This window comes from Mastacembelus armatus, chromosome 5, assembly GCF_900324485.2.
Source record: "Mastacembelus armatus chromosome 5, fMasArm1.2, whole genome shotgun sequence".
Taxonomy (NCBI): Eukaryota; Metazoa; Chordata; class Actinopteri; order Synbranchiformes; family Mastacembelidae; genus Mastacembelus; species Mastacembelus armatus.
The window spans coordinates 4,825,267-4,839,505 of NC_046637.1; the positions used below are offsets into that span (position 1 = coordinate 4,825,267).

The following is a 14,239-nucleotide window of genomic DNA, read 5'->3' on the forward strand; positions in this document are numbered from 1 at the left end:
TTTTCTCTGAATGAAGACTCTGTACCGGGAAGAGCCACGTTAGGTTGATTCGTTCCTGACCCGGGGGCGTTTTAGTCTTCAGGTTCCTCCTCGGGATCTGCACTATGCGGGTTTTTCCTGCAGGATTTTTTCACCTTTTGTTTGAGGAAAGAAGCGGCTGATGCTGTGATTCACACGGGTCCAGTCTTTGTATCAGCCTGTAAATGCCAGTTTTTCTTAACGGAACCGACAGTGTGCACACAGCGCGGATGGGATTAGTTCACCTGTGCACACTGGGTCGCTAAGGAATTATTTATTTATTCTTATTGCCTCCGTTTCCCTTGGCTTCCTCTGCCTTTTGTGTGGAGTCGGTCTGTCAGTCCCGGACTCTGTTGCCTTGTCCCGGCAGGACCCGGTGTGTCCCGGGTTGAGGAGAACCATGCCAGAGTGTGTGTCGGTGTCAGACTTCGTGCAGGAGGTTCAGGAGGACTGGAGCTCCCCCACCACCTCCTCCTTCACCTCCAAAATGATGAGCTGCAGAAACACCGTCTACCTGCTGGAGGAGGTCAGCACTGACAGGGGGTGGAGGGGCCGCAGCAGCAGCAGTAGCAGTAGTAGTAGTCGTTGTAGTAGTCGTAGTAGTACTAGTAGTACTAGTAGTACCAGTACCAGCCCATATGAATGTGCATGAGGCTTCATGAGCTCTGACTCAGGATGATTTAATCTTGGACTTTGCAGTCAGTGCTGGATGTCACAGCTGCAGGGCCCACTCTGTCATTAGGTTTTGATAGTCTGATACATTTCTGTCACCAGTTTACAGTATCAACTCCCATACTCCCACCTTTTACTCCTGCAGTGTCCAGATCTACTTCTAATCTAAACAGTTGTTTTGTGTGTGAAGAAATTGCTTCCATATGTTTCTGTGTTAAATAATTAACAGTCAGAGGGAAGGGAAGGTATTAATCCAGTGGAGGAGAATATTAGGCTGCAGCCTGTGATTATTATTTTTTGTAAACATCAGCTGATTGTTCAGTGAAGCCAAAAATAAACATATTCAAATGTTGCAGCATCAGTCAGACACTGAAAAGTAAATGACTTTGTTGAGTTATCAAACTTTTCAGTCAGATTAATAATTTCATCTCCAGAGTACGTAATGCAAATAAGGAGGAGATATGAATCTCCTGGCTCTGTCTGCTGCCTGACAAAAACAAACAAACAAACAAATCACTGATGGGGAAGTGCAGCAGAAATTCAGAGCTTCATCTGGACAATGGAATTATTGTCACTTCTGTTAATATGGATATCATGGAGGTTCAGATTGGTATCACTCATATTTTAGCTTAGCTTAGCTTAATTCATGGTGGTTTCTACAGTTCTGGTGGTGTCCAGGTCTGAATTTGCCTAAAAACATCAACCTGTGACTTCAACTGCTCCATGTAGAGATTCAGCTTCAGTTTACTCACACAGGAATGTAGCTGCTGTCGGAGAACAAAGCTCGTCCTCTGTATATGTTGAGTCAGCAGGTGAATTACTGCCACCCGCCTACATGAGCACACACATTCAGCAGATTCGAACTGATAATTAAAACCTCACTGACGTTTGACTGTATGTGTCTGTGTTTGTGTGTTCAGGCTCTGGACAGTGATCGCTTGGTGTTGCAGAAGATGAAGAAAGCTGCTAAAGCCAAATACACCTCAGGACAAGGTACACACACACACACACACACACACACACACACACAGATATCACTGTACTAACACTGTTTCTCTCCTTCAGACCATGTCGCTCACCTGGAGCAGTACATTAATTCGATGGAGAAGCTGTCGGTCAACTGTCACTCAAACGGAGAACCTGAGGTCGGCTCTGCCTTCTACCGTCTGGCAGACTTTTCTAAAGAGCTCGTCTCTCCCATGAAAAACCTGGTAAGTCGGCGGCATGACACCACAGAGGTCAAAGGTCATAACACTTGTACCCATTCACAGTTGCTGCCTCCAGTTCATCTGAAGCTTATTTTGGAGAAAATCCATTCATTTTCTATACCCACTTATTCCTAACCAGGGTCACAGGGATCTGCTGGAGCCTATCCCAGCTCTCTCTGGGTGAAAGGCAGGGGTACACCCTGGACAGGTCACCAGTCCACTGCAGATTTTGGAAAATATCTATATCCAAACAAAAAACATTAAATGAAAATAGATAAAATAGTACAACTTAAACTTCATTCCAAACAGAAACCATTTAACCAAGAACTTCTTACAAGCACTTAACTGTTCATTCAGCCAATTTATTGTTGATTTCAAAACACTCAAAACTGGGAGACACATTTGGTGAAAACCAGTTAGTTCACTGATAAGTCCAAAGTCCCTTGGAAACTCTGTGAGCCACTCAAAACCAACTGGCTGTCAACTGGTTAAAAAAATCTGATTAAAATGACTGTTGAATTAAAAACGTTCCACAGGAGAAAACTTTATTAAAAAAGGTTTTGTAACAGGTCGGCTTAACTTCTGTTCCAAAGTTCAACTAAAAGTTCCAATAATTTTAAAATAGTGCTGCCTTTTAACTCAAATGTGTGTGTGTGTGTGTGTGTGTGTGTGCGCGCGCGCGCGCGCGCGCGTGTGTGTGCGTGCCTGCGTGTGCGCATGTGCGTGCGTGCCTGTGCGTGTGCACACAGTTGAAGAGCATGCTCCACAACATCAACTTCTTCCTGGACTCTCTGGTGAAAGGAGACCTGAGGGAGGTGAAGGGGGTGAGGACTTTATTTGCTGGTTTCACATCACTTGGATGATTCACATTCATGACTGACTCTAACAGTAACAGACTGAATGTATAAATGATAAAAACACTATTGACAGTCTCCTCCGTACAGCAGATCTGAAATCCTGCTTGTGCCTCTGTCTTTCTCCATGTAGGATCTGAAGAAGCCGTTTGACAGAGCATGGCGAGACTACGAGAGCAGATTGTGAGTGATGATCACACTGAGCTCACACAAGTACTGCTATTATTATCAGATTTTTGGAGTATCCTGTTGAAGTGTGTGCTCATGCAAATGTCATTGCATAAGCTCTTGTCCACGTTTTGAGAAACCTGAATATGATAGCTAGAGTACTGCTTGTGCTGCAGCAGACAGCAGAGAGACAGCATCTGTGCTGATGACTTTTTTAATATGGAGCAGCAACATTTCAGCATAATGCTTGTCTTCATCAGATAAGACTCAGCCTTTCCTCGACAGTCTAACTGCTTTTCACACCTACAGATCAGGAATTCTTCTCAAACAATGTTTCTGCTCCCTAAGACAGTTGAATGCTGAGACATTGAACCACTGCAAAATAATTTAATATCTATTAGTATGATACAATTTGATAAGATAAGGTGTGTGTTTGCAGTAAGCAGGTGGAGAAGGAGAAGAGGGAGCTGGCTCGTCAGTATGGGATGGTGAGGACCGAGGTGAGCGGAGGAGAGATCGCTGAGGAGCTCGAGAAGGAGAGACGCTCCTTCCAACTGACCATGTGCGAGGTCTGTGACTCGATCTCTGACCTCCATCTCTGTCCTGTCACCTTTATCTGGTATACATGCCAATTCCCTTTATTTGGTCACTTGACCTGGAAATCCATGAGTGAGGACACATGGGAGCATCCTTCCCAGAAGTGTTTTACTGGTCCAACTGGTCTGGTCCCTTTGGTGATTGGATGCTCATCACTTAGAAATGTGCATTTTCTTTTCTGTGCTTTAAAACGGACTCATCTCTCTCTCAGTATCTGATCAAGGTCAACGAGATAAAGACGAAGAGAGGAGTTGACCTGCTGCAGAACCTCATCAAACACTACCACAGCCACAACAAGTAAGAAGAGACACGCACATGAACAAACCCCTAGGTAGTAAACTGGTTGTAGTTATTGCATCTGTGCTTGTGTGTAGTTTCCTACAGGAGTGTGTCTCCACCACTCACAGGCTGAAGCAGTACATGGAGGAGATGAATGGAGTCCTGACTATGGTACGTCAACGAGTCAGACCTGCAGACTTTCATATTGTGGCTGCAGCTTCTAGGAGAACAGACTACAGTCACAATGCATGGATGTTTTTGCTTTATTTCATGGTTTTGATTTAAAACAGTCATTAATGTTATTTGAGCTGCATCAGTACACAGACAGTACAGTCCCAGGATAGTAGATCCTTTCTCTAGGTTTGACAGACCTACTGGAAAATCTGTCCCAAATAGACCGAAAACAGAAGATTCTGACTCGAATTAGATTAGACTGTATTTGAGCCTTAGATTCATTTTTGAGTTGATTTTTCCACAGACCAAGGGTCTGTGCGGGTGGGGGAGCTGTTCAGGTGAGCTGTTCAGGTGAGCAAGCTGTGCAGGTTGGTGAACTGTTGTGTGTCTGCAGGTGAAGCAGCGTCAGGAGGAGGAGAAGAAGCAGCTGTGTGCTCTCAGGGATCAGCTGAGGCCGGTTGTCCACACAGAGCAGGTCAGAGACATAAAACATAAACACTCCCACAAGCTAAAACTGTTGAACAGGTAAATAATGTGTGTGTGTGTGTGTGTGTGTATGCGTGTGTGTAGGACAGTGTACCCAAGCAAGTGTATAATATGCATCAGCTGCTGGGAGACAAACAATATGGAACAGAAAGAGCTGGATTCCTTTACAAGAAGAGTGACGGGTATAATCACACATCAACAAACAGACTCACACTAATACACACAATGAAATGTAGGTCATCGTCATCCCATAGACTTTTGTTGTCGTGGTTACAATAGCAAACATCTGGATTACGTTAGATTTAGGAAAAAATTGTCATAGGTTGAAACCAGGACTGTAGGTTAAGATGGTCAGTGTGATCTCCACCCAGAAGTTAAGCCACTGCAGTATATATCATAAACCCCGCCCCCTCCATGGAGCTAAACTGAAAATTCAAAGTACGAATCAAATAAAAATTTCCCAATAGCAATTTCCATCTTATTTCCTCCTGGGTGGTACTCCTGAAACATATTTATGGCCATGATAAGAGCCATTAAATGGTGTGACAATAATCCAAGCAGCAGAAATATTGTTGAGACTAAACTGTTTATATTTCAGGCTGAGGAAAATGTGGCAGAAGAGGAAATGTTCAGTTCACGACTGTTACCTGACCATCGCTCATGCTACTGTAAGCTCACCTGTGGGGGTGAGGGGGGTAGTACGGTGGCCGACAAGGACAAACGCGCCGCAACGGCCAAAACATGCAGGAGAGAAACGGCGCAACAGTGAAAACACGCAAGGAGAGAAACGCTGCAACGGAAGTGCGCCAGGCCTGTAGGGGGACCACGAACTGAGGGATGCTATGAACAAAGTTTGGCTAACTTTTACAGAGGCGAGAGAGACACATGTAGTGATATAAGCCGCGTCTCATTTCGGAGGCTGCACAATGAGACGCAGTTATTGTTTTAAATTGCAACAGAACGAGCGTCCTCTGATGATTGTTCTCATGTGCTAACATGTGCTAACAATGTTCTACTACATTGGTTTACTTGATCAAAAGTGTCATACAGCGTTGGGAGACATGTTTTTGCAGGGCGGGACATCTGAAGGTACGTTTTCCATTTATTACTTTTGAAACACTTGACCGTCATCTTTTACAATACTGTACTTTTATGATAGTGTAAAACATGTCGGCCAGGTTTAAAAAGAAATAAACGGAAAACCTACCTTTTTTATGTCGCCTCTGTAAAAGTCAAACTTTGTTCTTCCGTTGCGGCGTTTCTCTCTTGCATGTGTTTTGGCCGTTGCGGCGCGTTTGCCCCTGTCGGCCACCGTAGTTGTAGTCTGTAGTGTTTATTTTACTTTTCTATATAGGGATTTATAATTTACTTTTTACAAATAGTTTCTCTCTCATACTTTTTCATACTTTTATACATATTGTTCATATTGTATTTATCTTTTTATTGATTTGTTATTCTTTCTTCACTCCATTTCTGTAAAGCATGTGTATAAACAAATGCAAATAAAGATTATGTTTACTGATATCATAACCCTAACCCTCTTCTCTCTTTCAGCCTAATAAACCTCCTACCAGACTGAACCTGCTCACCTGTCAGGTTAAACCCAGTGTAGAGGACAAGAAATGCTTCGACCTCATCTCTCGTAAGACACACACACACACTCATCACTCATCACAGCGTATTACCCTAAATATACTAATAACCACAGGCCTGATCGTGATTTGTTGGTAAACCGCAGAATTTGTGTTCCTTGTTTTGACAGGACCCAAGAGATTTAAAAGTACCACATAATTCTTGGCATCTTTTTGTTTCTGCCCATCAGGCCTGCAGGCTGTAGCTTCACCTTAGCTAATGTTATTTTAAGTCTGTTTTCCTCCTACAACCATTGGTTGATTTTGGATTTTCAGATTCATACAAATGTCGTTTGAGATTAAATTTGCATGTCTGGTGACTATCAATACAGGTTGTTTTGTGTTAATATGAGGGGAAATGTATGTAATGTAATGAAAAGTATATGTAATGTGATATATAACCAATTCTTTGTCCTACAGATAATCGGACCTACCACTTTCTGGCTGAAGATGAAGCCGAGTGTGTGGCGTGAGTAACAGACTTTGATCTGACTCACTGTTGGTAGAGTCTGATACCGGTGTGATAGTACATTTCTGTTAATCATCATGAAAATGAAAGTGATGAACGTGTTCAACATTTATTTGTGTGCATCTGTGTTTATGTGTGTGGTTCAGCTGGATCTCGGTGCTCAGTAACAGTAAACAGGAAGCTCTGAGCGTGGCTCTGGATGGGGGGAGGAGGGGTGGAGGCGGAGGAGGCGAAAGCAGCATGGAGGATCTGACCCGGGCCATCACTGATGACATCAGACGGATGCCAGGAAACAACAACTGCTGTGACTGTGGCGCTCCAGGTAAAATCAGTCAGTCAACACATCTTTTCACCTGCAACATCTGTCCATCTATTATCTACCACTTGCCCTGGTACATCCAGGGTGGTGGGCGATCCCAATCCAGCTGACACTGGGAGGGGCCAGGGTCCAACCTGGACAGATCACCAGTCTGTCACAGAGCTGACACATAGAGACTGACAAACACTCACATTCACACCTATGGGCAATTTAGAGTCACCAGTCAACCTAACCTGTGTGTGTTTGGACTGTGGGAGAAGAAAACCCACACAGGCACAGGGACAACATGCAGACTCCACACAGAAAGAGAGATGACAATAACTGCTGTGCCATCCCCAAAACAAAGATCACAGTTGTCTTTCTATTTTACTTTAAAAACTATTTTTAAACTGTATGACTCATTTTTAGTCACCTTCTCACCAGAAACTATTTTTCTACTTTGACCCTTTGTTTTCTTTCATGCATGTTCTTGTCAAATCAGATGAACTGACTTTAAACAAGTTTTAGATGCTTATTATCTTGGAGCTTAGATATAATTTCTGCTGTTTCAGTGTCTAACAAGGATTTCATCACCTTTAATGTATACTGGGTTATTTTGAACACTTTCTCCCCAGATCCTGGATGGCTCTCGACCAACCTGGGCATCCTCACCTGTATTGAGTGTTCAGGGATCCATAGGGAGATGGGGGTACACGTCTCCAGGATCCAGTCTCTGAGTCTGGACAGTCTCGGGACCTCAGACCTGCTGGTAGGTCACACCTGTTACTAACAAGCTAATCCTGGTCAGCTTGGTATAGTCAACAGTAAAGGCAGAGCTTAAACCCAAACAATTTGAAGCTCTGGGATTTGATGTTTGTTACTGAAATGCTCCTTGGGATTTATTCTTGACTTCTCATACATAACAAAGTTCATTTTTTGATTCAGTAGAGTTTCACGTTCATCCCAGCAATTAGTCATCAAAGGTTTTAACCAGGAGCACCTAGAACACCTCCTTCCACTTGTTTCCATTAAAGTCTATTCTTTAGATGCTGCTGTCAGAACTATGACAACAGCAGCTTTTTGAATGAAATTTCCTTCCAGGGTGTAGGTTGTGAGCAAATTGTTTCCTGTCTCTCTCCAGTTGGCCAGGAATATTGGGAACTCTGGTTTTAATGAAATACTTGAGGCGAACCTTCTGAGTCCTTCACTGAAGCCCTCACAACACAGTCACATGTAAGATTCACACATACACTCTACTATTGTAGTATAAAATATTTCACTGTATTTGAAACTATAAGTTTGTGGTGTGTGTGCAGGGCGGAGCGGAAAGACTTTATCCTGTCTAAGTATCAAGACGTCCATTTTGTGAGGCGGAGTCACAGCTCTGTTGCTGCGCTGAGACTCGGCCTGCAGGAGGCGACCAAGAGCTGCGACATCTACAGTTTGATTCACCTGTATGCTCAGAGGACGGAGCTGAGCCAGCCGCTTCACACACACATACAGGTACATACACATGTTCCTGCAGGTACACTGACACAGAGGCATACGCTAAAGTACATATACATGCAGGTACACACACACACACACACACACATTTACCCTAAATTAAGCGGCTGCTCTAAAATGTAATGTTTCACATGAGGAGGAGTGAGACAGTGAGTCTATAAACACACACACACACACATTCAGCATTATGTTTCCATGACAACAGGAGAAAGGGGAAACGGCGCTCCATCTTGCCGTCCTATTGGCTGACAGGACATCGCTACACATCCTGGATTTCCTGGCTCAGAATTGGTCAGTCTGATCTGATTGTCTTTATCAGGTATTAAACCACGTGGTAATGTGCTCACCTGTGTGTGTGTGTATATGTGTGTGTGTGTGTGTGTGTGTGTGTGTGTGTGTATGTATGTATGAATGAGTGTGTTTTGTTTTTTTTTCTCTTGTTCAGCTCCAATGTGGATGCGCAGACGTCTGCGGGTAATACGGCGCTGCACTACAGCTGTCTGCACAACAAGACTGACTGTGTGAAGCTGCTGCTTAGGGCCAGAGCCAACATACACATCAGTAATACAGACACACAACCACACACACACACACACACACGTGTTTGTTAAGCGTCTGTTCATTAGCACTGGGACATCTTGTGAAAGTGAGGAGGCTTTACCACATGTTTTGGAAGTATGTTTTTTTACAATGAGGACACATTTGGAAATTAAACTATTTTAAGGAAGTTAGGACTTTTTCAACAGTAGGAACATTTTTGGGAATGACATTTGTTGCATGCATGGGCATGGTGGGGATATTTTCGGAAGACATTTCTGAAAAATGAGAACATTTTTTGAGAACAATCTGGGTGAGGTGAGGATATTTTGTGTCTCTAAAATCAAATTATCATATCTAATTGTTTAACAGAGAACGAGTTAGGAGAGTCTGCTCTGGACATGAGCCGCAGGTTGAAACACACCCAGTGCGAGGAGCTGGTGAGGTCAACACACTGACAACACACTAACGCAGCTGTAACTGTTGACTCACTGTGACTCTGTGTGTGTGTGTGTGTGTGTGTGTGTGTGTGTGTGTGTGTGTGTGTGTGTGTGTGTGTGTGTGTGTGTGTGTGTGTGTGTGTGTGTCTGTGTGCAGCTGCAGCAGGCCCAGTCCAATCAGTTTGACCATCACGTCCACGTGGAGTACGAGTGGAGGCTTCGTCATGACGATATCTATGACAGTGATGATGACTTCGAAGACAAGGTAGCCGTGGTGACCGACAGCTTCCTGATTTATCTGCTTTGTTTTTCCTTAACATCAATGTTGTCTCCTATCAAACACAGTTTTCTGCCTTTATGGGAAGATTTTTGACTCATTGAGTCAAGAAACTGGATGTTTCATTACGAGTGTGCTCAATAATCTGTACAGCAAATCAGTCCTATAACTGAGCTCTCTTTAATAAAGAAAAATTAAGCATGTAGAAGAACCTTTTGATTGGTAAACACTTTCGAGTCCTTTAGTCTGAACCTTTTTCTGTCAGTTGTTCATATTGGCAATGAACATGAGCTGATATATACACATGATCTGACACCTGCCCTCTATTTCAGAATGGTCCATTGAAGAAGGAGCGTACCTCCTCTTCCTCGTCCACATCCTTCACATCCTCCTTTTCCTTCAGCTCACGTCCTTTCAGTTTCACTCAGTCCATGTCCTCCTCCATCTCCCCACACTCCTCTGGAGCAGCAGGAGGAGGTCTGCTCAGCGTTGGAAGGAGACTCGCCATGGCCATGGAGCTCCACGGCCGACCTCCTGGCTCTGCACCCAGCCCTCCTCCACCTCCCCCATCCTCCCCCGCTCCTCCGATACCCCCCAGGGTCAAAGGTGTGTTTTATTTTTATTTCTATAGAGTTAAGAGACCTTTGTCTGATCTCTTCATGAGCTGCGCTGTAATGTCATGTGATGATATCACTCATATTAAATGTAAGGCATTTTCTGAAAGAGCAATACTTTTGCTTTTATTACATTCATGTATGTTTTACTGGCTATATCTGCACGTCTGCATTGTGTGACAATATTAGAAGTGACTGGAAATAATTAGTGAGTGAGAGATTTGTTAGTATTGTACTGAGCAGCAGGTGGAGAAAGATAGTGGACATTAGACATAAATCAGTTGTCTCTCTGTTGCCCTGTAGCTCCAAGTGTTCCTCCTCCTCCCCCTCCTGCTGGGGAGGATGGAGTGGGTGAGGAAGAGGAGGAAGGAGAAGTCTTCTCCCACCTGACAGGAAACAAAAAGTCAACCCCTCCCCCTCCCATTGCTGTCCGACAGAAGAGGAGCTGCTCTGAGTCCAGCAAACATGGTAATATCTAAGAAACACACTGCAATTAATCTGTCAGATGAATATGCTGTAATTAACTGTGTGTGTGTGTGTGTGTGTGTGTGTGTGTGTGTGTGTGTGTGTAGATTATGGGTTGCCAACCAGTCCTAGGATCTACAGTGGTCCAGACTCCTCCTTTAAGAAGTGTGTGTGAGTATCTGAGATGCAGTCACACTGAATTTTCACTGAACTCACAGTATATTACAATAAATATGGCCAAGAGAACGAGGCTTCTGATGGACCAGCAGTGCAATGATGTCGACTCAGGTACCAACAGTCAGGATTTTATAAAACTATATATTATCAAAATATCTCATTCTTCAGTAGCTTCAGGATAAATAGAGAGAACAGGCTGTGGCTATCAGAAATCTGGAAACGTTTCAGTGATGTCCTACTTTTTTATTAGTCACAGAAAAGTCTGTGCTGAATTTAATTGTCTCAGCAATTTATTTTTAAATTCTACTTAAAGGTACCAAATACATGTGGCTGAATTTTGGGGAAACACATTTAAAAGTATGCAACAGAATGTTTCCATCAGACTGATGCAGCCACAAAAACACTGAGCTTGAAACGCTCATGTGAAAGGATCATTTAGCTTCAATAAAAAGCTCCAGCGATTCCCTATAGATATGAATGAACAGATAGGATACTGCATGTAAGTATGAAGAAGCTGAAGATGTTCATCTGAACTGTGACTGTACTGGCCTCTGGTGGACTCAGGCTGAATTACAGCTTAGAGTTGATTGATGAAAACTTCACAGGTAATAAAAGTGTCCCTCTCTCTTTCTCTGTCTCCAGTCCAGCTTCTCCTCTCAGCTCACTGACTGAGCGACCAGACAGAGGTATGTCTTGTTCTGTCACACTTTACAGACCATAGATATTCATACAAGTGAAGTAATTCAGATTTATTCTGTGCTATTTCTAAAATAATACATTTTGTCTCTGATTCAGCTGATAAGGCAAATTGTAATTGTAGTTTTATAATGGAGAAAAAAATGGTCTGTTAGGGTTATGGGCAGTGTTAGGATGGTTTTACCTTTAGTTAAAAAATAATTAGTAATTTGTCTGTATTTTCCTATGAAATGCAAACTTGTTAAGACATTGTCATATTTGTATTGATTTCTCTCAGGTTTCCGGAGGGCTGACAGTGAAGGTAGCCCCTCCCACTTCCTGCACCCTGCCAGTAAGGTTCCGCCCAATGAGTCTCCAGCCAATCACCGTTCTCAGAGCTTTGAGAGTGGCACTAGAGGCCCCGCTCCTCAGCCACTCCCTCGCAGATCATTGGTGAGTTGAAAACATAAAAAAACCTCTTCAGTTACTTTAAGAAAACAGTCACTTGCGAAATAAAATAAGGAATTAAACCCATCTTTTAATAAAAAATGACATTCTACATTTTGTCCAATGTTTACCTATAAATTTGACTGAAATAATCTTGTTCACAGTAAGGGGCTCCATTGTAACCACATAGCAACACTAGTTAAATTTATCTTTATAGTAACTGTGTTTTCTTCAGAAATATAAACGTGTTAATAATTTTTATTACTAATCGTGAAAACATTTTCATCGTTTGCTCACGTCCTGCAGCCTCGAGGCACAACGAGTCGGCGGGTTCAGGCTCTGTACGACTGCCAGGCCGACCACCACGATGAGCTGAGCTTCTCTGAAGGACAGGTGCTAGTGGTCCTGGGGCAGGAGGACAGTGATTGGTGGGTACGTATCATCGTCCTTCACTCTGATTGGTGCTTGCACTTGTGGCACAAAGAAACTCTTAAAAATGTTTTGTTCTTGTTCTTATACTTTAAACTTTCACGAGAAGCAGGGTTCATTTCATAAATCTACACTGGCTAAAAAAGTAGATGACCAAATAAAAATGAACCTCTAAAATTAAAAAATAAATGTACGAAAGAACGAGAACATAACTTACTGTTGTGTTGGATGATAAAATGGCATTTTAAAGTGGCATTTTTAAAAAATTGACAAATCCATCTCAGTTCAAAATCAGGTGCCAAAACTGGCAGTAGTCCATTTTATGTTTTATTGAATGTACAGTAAATATACAAATGGAGGTTAATGTGTGTTTTTGTGTATGAGCAGCATGGTTACATTGAGGATGAACCGGACCAGAGGGGTTTGTTTCCGTCGTCCTTTGTCCAGCCACTCTCAGACTGACATGAATATCGTCCAGGCCTGGACCCAGCCAGACCTTTGAACAGCACAGATCCAGGCCACATCGGAGCACCTGGAGCTCAGGAGAATCACACCCAAACCAAAGCGGATCAGTAGTGAGCAGCAGATGCTGGACCCTTGATCTTGAGTGCACCAGGACCTGGTCATGAACAATTCCAGAACCCTATGAGTTCACACGGTGCAGCCACGGCAATGTATGACTTCAGTTACCATGGAAATGTTACAAAAGACGACTTGGGCCATGTAGTAATATTGCCATGGAGACAGTTTGCAGCCTAATCGGTGACGATGTCAATGATACTTTTATTTATTGTTTAATTAATTCATTTAATTAAAAAAATATTTTATTGTGGGCACGGATAAGTTAATCTAGTTTATTTAATGTATTTAAAGTTAATGATCCTGTGGCGATGCCAACAAAGGAGTCGCTTCTGCCTCATTTCAGGCTTCACCACCTTGGAGGGACAAGGCTAATAAAGGCCTGTCAGTCTTTGGACCAAAGAGGTGGCTCCTGAACCTTTACTGATGATTCATCAGGTCCAACAAGTGGATTGTGGGATCCTGAGGATAAATACGTCTTCTGCTCTAAATTCAGGTAAAATCAGTCACTGTAAATATGGACTTCAGAGGAGACGGGGCCTGAAATCAGACACAGCTGTCCTCTTGTCACATGGTACAAACATCTCAGTGAGTGAAGTGTCTGGTCACATTATTTTTCTGCAGAATGAAATTTACATTTGTCACATTTGTAATGCAGACGATCAATATCAGGATGAGTCAAGTTACAAGGCTGACGTAAGAAAATCTACTGTGGAACTGACAGACTCAGTAGAATAATACTGCAGTGTTTCTCTTGGCTCAGTCCAAACTGACCAAAAGTAAACTATGACCTGCAAATCTGCCAGAGCTGGATTTGCTGAAAAGCAGGAAACAGGCTTGAATTTGTCTTTTGGATTTCAGTAGAAGCGAATGGGAACAGAGCGAATATTTGGATACTAGAAATCTAATGTGACCATGCTTTAAGGATATTATTACACAAAAAACACATTTGCTCAGTTTCTCATTAAAATGTGAACAATTTAACTCAATTTTCACATTTTAAGATACTTTAAGTAAAGGACAATTCTTATTACTATATATTAAATTGATCGGTTAATCAAGAAACATCTCATTAAAACAATTCTAAGATTCCTGTGAAAATAAAATAATTTGAGATAAAGGAATAACTGTAAAGATGGGTTTCTTCATGTACATATGAAAAAACTGAGCTGGCTTTGATTCAACCTGTACTCCTCTAAGCAGAAAAAAAAACCCCAAACAACTTTAAACTCATATTTT

General features: G+C 42.6%; 1 protein-coding gene across 1 annotated transcript; it reads left to right on the top strand.

Moving 5' to 3' along the window:
* The first annotated feature begins 418 nt into the window (after window positions 1–418).
* Window positions 419–13,733, top strand: unm_sa1614 (un-named sa1614). Its single transcript, XM_026306150.1, has 28 exons — window positions 419–544; window positions 1,611–1,683; window positions 1,756–1,901; window positions 2,648–2,722; window positions 2,886–2,935; window positions 3,360–3,489; window positions 3,729–3,814; window positions 3,892–3,967; window positions 4,365–4,445; window positions 4,541–4,638; window positions 5,055–5,124; window positions 6,011–6,098; window positions 6,508–6,556; window positions 6,703–6,878; window positions 7,490–7,623; window positions 7,996–8,087; window positions 8,171–8,357; window positions 8,566–8,651; window positions 8,806–8,921; window positions 9,270–9,337; window positions 9,495–9,602; window positions 9,947–10,220; window positions 10,532–10,696; window positions 10,801–10,864; window positions 11,513–11,556; window positions 11,844–11,998; window positions 12,299–12,424; window positions 12,809–13,733. The coding sequence occupies exons 1-28, from the start codon at window positions 419–421 to the stop codon at window positions 12,881–12,883; spliced, it is 3,018 nt and encodes a 1,005-aa protein (XP_026161935.1). The 3' UTR covers window positions 12,884–13,733.
* The last annotated feature ends 506 nt before the right edge of the window (window positions 13,734–14,239 follow it).